The sequence below is a fragment of the Octopus bimaculoides genome, chromosome 14, assembly GCF_001194135.2.
Source record: "Octopus bimaculoides isolate UCB-OBI-ISO-001 chromosome 14, ASM119413v2, whole genome shotgun sequence".
Taxonomy (NCBI): Eukaryota; Metazoa; Mollusca; class Cephalopoda; order Octopoda; family Octopodidae; genus Octopus; species Octopus bimaculoides.
The window spans coordinates 14,218,816-14,223,654 of record NC_068994.1 but is presented as its reverse complement, the minus strand read 5'-3'; the positions used below and the strand labels follow the sequence as shown (position 1 = coordinate 14,223,654).

At 36.5% G+C, this 4,839-nt stretch overlaps 1 protein-coding gene across 1 annotated transcript in view; it reads right to left on the bottom strand.

Moving 5' to 3' along the window:
* Positions 1 to 4,839, bottom strand: part of LOC106880816 (protein unc-79 homolog) — a 63,435-nt gene that overhangs the window by 24,970 nt on the left and 33,626 nt on the right. The window contains exons 18-21 of the mRNA XM_052973022.1: positions 3,574 to 3,859; positions 2,418 to 2,542; positions 406 to 554; positions 11 to 168 (exon numbers count right to left, since the gene is read on the bottom strand). Of these exons, the coding sequence (XP_052828982.1) occupies positions 11 to 168; positions 406 to 554; positions 2,418 to 2,542; positions 3,574 to 3,859 (718 nt within the window). The remainder of the gene's footprint in view (positions 1 to 10; positions 169 to 405; positions 555 to 2,417; positions 2,543 to 3,573; positions 3,860 to 4,839) is intronic.

Genomic DNA, 4,839 nt, shown 5'->3' with positions numbered 1-4,839 from the left:
CATTCATTACCTGCAGCAAAACGTACTTTCCAGTCATCTGATCCAAAATCATTTTCTACCATATGCCAGAGTATATCGGCACCAGTGGGTAAAGTGAGTGTGTGTAAAAGGAATGGCACACAAATGGATGCCAGCTGAGAATGTTCTGCTTGCATCATCTTCCACAGACTGAACGACAAAATTAAAAGGAAACCAACAAAACAAATTAACAAATTAAATAAAATTAATGAACAGTTATGAAAAATGAATTTATATTTTAGTTTGATTTTTTTTTTTTTTTTTTCTAGTCATGAAGCAACAACAAGATTTAGAAGTCGAGAATGGAAGATAAAATTAGAAACAGAAGATTTAACAGTTGCTATTTTTTATTTATTTCATGAATCTGAAAAATAGAAAAGGTCTTACACTGGCATTAATTTCTTGCTAAGGGAATATTTAACAAAGTCTTGATGTGTCTGAACACTGTAGTTTAATGTTTCACCATGAAGGACTAAATACTTGAGACTCGTTAACAAATAAAAGCAGACATCCACATCCGGGTCGGAACACAAACCCTGTAAATAACAGAAAACATTTCAGGAATATAGGAATACATATATATATATGAAATTCAAAATAAAAAATGTCTTTGCATCACAAATGTTTTTGTATAATAGTTCTATTGAAAATATACTGTTCTATGTATTTGTAGTGGCGTGAAATTATGGCCGCCATTAAGGAAGTACAATCTACGCATGCACAAGGGACTTGCCTTCCTGGAAGCCCCTCGAGTGCGCATGCGTAGTAAAACCAATACTTAAAGCGCTTAGCACGCTTTCTAAGCCTCTTTAGCACGATGCCTTCGATGTAACAACAACTTGCTCCTCTGAGATGCCTCAACGAAGCTCTTAATATCCAGATGCCGATTACAAGTAAACCAGCGGCTGCTAAGCTGAATAACACAGGATTTGTAAAATGAAGCATCAGCAAAAATAAAACTTATTTTTATTATGTTGTTAATTGTTCTACTGTTTCTTAATATATAATTTGTTGAAAGGTGATAGAGAGAGGTTAAAGTCTCTATTGCTACTATCAACCTTTTACATATTCATAATATGAATTTAACATACATAACACAATTAAAAATGAGACAAGGAATGGAAAAGGATCACATGTTATTTCGAGATTTACATATGGAAAAAAAATTTTAGTATATAAATTCTTGTGTGTGTAATGTGGTCAAAAGAGATTTTGTCAAACAGGAAAAATCATATTGACTGGTTTGCGCTGTTATTCAGCTTGTCAAAGTTTCGGGTGATTTTTCCCATGATATGTCAGGACTATGTGCTAATTTAATGAATACATAAGCATGCTGCTTGTGACATTTCCAAAATAAGGGACATAATGTTTGGCTTGTGTACAAAGGCATATGTTAGTTAATATTTTCCAAAAAGAATAGTTCTACTCATGTAGAACAAAGTGGTTTTTATAAGACAGGGAAGGATTTTTATATAACACCATGTAACAAAATCATAATTTTTTTTTAGTCTTCGGTCAGTAAGTGTTATTCCCTATTTGCTTCCATATAGAAATCAAAGGAAATTACTACTATTCCCTTCAAATTTTGCGTTTGTGACCTGAACATCAATGTTTTCAAACTGGCCCATTTTCCATTACATTTCAGACAGTTTCAGCATTGAGTTGCTGAAGCAGAAATATTGTTATAGCAAATATTCTGCTCAATACCACAGATTTGCTTGTCAGTTGCTTAACCTTAACCACTTGAGCATGTCCCTTAGTGGCTGACAATATGTGCATCTCTGAACATGAGCAGGAGTAGTGGGGGAGCATCATGACCATGTGTTGAGAGGAGTTCTTTGGGGTTTCAATAAATGTAACAAAAGCAAAGTTTAAAGGCAATATTAGCCATTTTCCATACTTTCTAAGAATAAGCAAATAGGAAATAACAGTTGCTACCCAAGAACAAAAATCATGTTACACAGTGTAATCAATGAGTGGTTTGTTACTTTGAAGTGTTGACTTCAAAATCTTCAATGGGCTGTTTCAGAATTAGGTACTCATACAGCAGTTATTTGCAAGCCAATGTTAGAGCCTCAACATCAGGTGTGGAGCAATCTTTTTAAAGAAGTGGGCCACATGAGAGAAAGCTCATAATCAGATGAGATGAACTACTAAAAATATTCAGTTATTTTTTAATGGGTATGTCATTCAGAAAGTCCCATGGACCACATGCAGCATGTCCCTTTAAGGTTTGAATAAATGTAACAAAAGCAAAGTTTGAGGGAAATATTAGCCATTTTTCATACTTTCCAGAGGTAAGCAAATGGGAACTAACAGTTGCTACCCAAGGACAAAAATCGTATTACACAGTGTGTCAACAAACAAATTGACCAAAGAAGAAATAGAAGCCTTCTCACCTGTAACAGTGAGTTGTAGAGTTGCAAATAAATTGGCATGCCTGCAATAAAAAAGTCATGTTTTGGGCTCTCTTGGAGGTGTGGTGCCATTTTTTCTTGACCACTGCTGCTACTAGAATCGCTTGCTGGAAATAAAACAGATTTTTGTACTAAATTTTTCGTAAATTTTTGCTTTATGAAATATATTAGAAAAAAGAACTTCATGATGAATGAATAAAGGAGTGACTGACAAATGAGAAAAAGAGCTTCATAAAGCTAAAACATTCAATTGTACAAGGAAGATTTCAAGTTCATGTAGAATATGACTGAACACCATTATTTCTACAAGACTATGCTGATAGTAGGATTCGAACTCAAGAAAGGAGGTCAATGAAGTGTTCATCAATCACTGTAACCTATATATCTAGAATTATGTGATTACCACATGTTCCTCCATCTCCCAGGACAAGTGAGATGCTCAGCTGAGCCCCACAGTAATGACTGTGATGGCATTACCATGGAGAATGGCCAGCAACTGTATGGGGTCCTAGAACATCTGACATCTCAACGGCAACTGGTACAAAGTGATAATGGCTGGCCCAAGCCCTATATTTAATCATTATTCTCCCTTCCTCTCTCTCTCTCTCTCTCTCTCTCTCTCTCTCTCTCTCTGCCACTATCTAAGAATCTATCTGTCTCTTTTTCTCTCCACCTGAGCTCATTATCTCATTCTTTTTCTAGCAGATATGCACACATGTATAATTGATCTTATAATAGGAAATAATGTACTTGAGAAGACCCATCTTCCATAGTATGCCACACGAAAAGCACCCATGCTGACTCCATATAAAAAGCTCCCATGCCAGCACCACATAACAGCACCTATACCAGTGCCACATAAAAAGACCCTTGCTGGTGCCATGTAAAAAAGGTGCCTAGCAGACTTTATAAAATGGTTGGCATTAGGAAGGGAATCTAACCATAGAAACTAAATCAAATCAGACAGGAACCTGGTGGCAATTCTCCTGCTGGTCAAACTGTCCAACCCATTCCAGCATGGAAAATGGATGCTAGATGATAATGATAATAATGGCTGCTTGGTGACAAAAGCCAAAAAGCAATACATAAAGGAAGAAAAATATAAAAATAAATTTTTAAATAAACTCTTTTTAATTACCTTTCGAATGCGCTGTAGACACAGAAGATAGGTTATCAAGCTTGGGTAACTCTTTTGCAGGGATCTTAGCAACATCACGTGGGCATATGTAATGCAGTATCTTTGAAGACATTTGATACCACATGGCAATATTCTGACAATAGAGGCAGTTGATAGACTGGTGTTCCTCGCTGCATGTATGTGTGCCATCCCATGGCCCATCGAGGGTTGTTGACAGGAGGTGCATCAGCTGTTGACTTGTCTCATTATAAATTCCTAGATTTCGTGGAGTTTCTTGTAATTCCAGCTATGTAAATGATGATTCGGTGGGTAAAAATGTAGAAAGATAAACAATATGCATATATACACATACATATATACATATACATTTTTTTTCTTTTGTTTTTCTTTTCTCCGTCGCTTACGACGTCAAAGGTTCCAGTTGATCCGATCAACAGAACAGCTTGCTCGTGAAATTAACGTGCAAGTGGCTGAGCACTCCACAGACATGTGTACCCTTAACGTAGTTCTCGGGGATATTCAGCGTGACACAGTGTGACAAGGCTGACCCTTTGAATTACAGGCACAACAGAAACAGGAAGTAAGAGTGAGAGAAAGTTGTGGTGGAAGAGTACAGCAGGGTTCGCCACCATCCCCTGCCGGAGTCTCGTGGAGCTTTAGGAGTTTTCGCTCAATAAACACTCACAACGCCCGGTCTGAGAATCGAAACCATGATCCTATGACCGCGAGTCCGCTGCCCTAACCACTGGGCCATTGTGCCTCCACATACATACATATATACACATACATACATACATACACAAACATACATCTATACACATACATACATCAACATGCATACACATATATACACATGCATACATACATACATCTGTACACATACATACATATATACATACATACACATTCATACATACATGCATTTATGTTCATTAGAAATTAAATAAATAAAGAATTTTGGCATGTACGAATATTTATTCCCCTCCCCCACTGCATATGTATGATGATTGCTTCATCTTGACAGATGATAGCCGTCCCATCAACACACACGCCATACCCCATCACACAATCACTCCATTGCTGAGCCCTTAAATGACTTTTAAGACCAGCTATTGACTGACAGGATTTGAAATACAAGTGACAGATATTATTCAAGTTTCTTCTATATCCTTGCTCTTTGGAATTTGATTCTGAAGGAATGTTTTTGTGAACTAGCATGCATTTTAAGTCCAGATATTGTCTTATTTTATATATATATATATATAT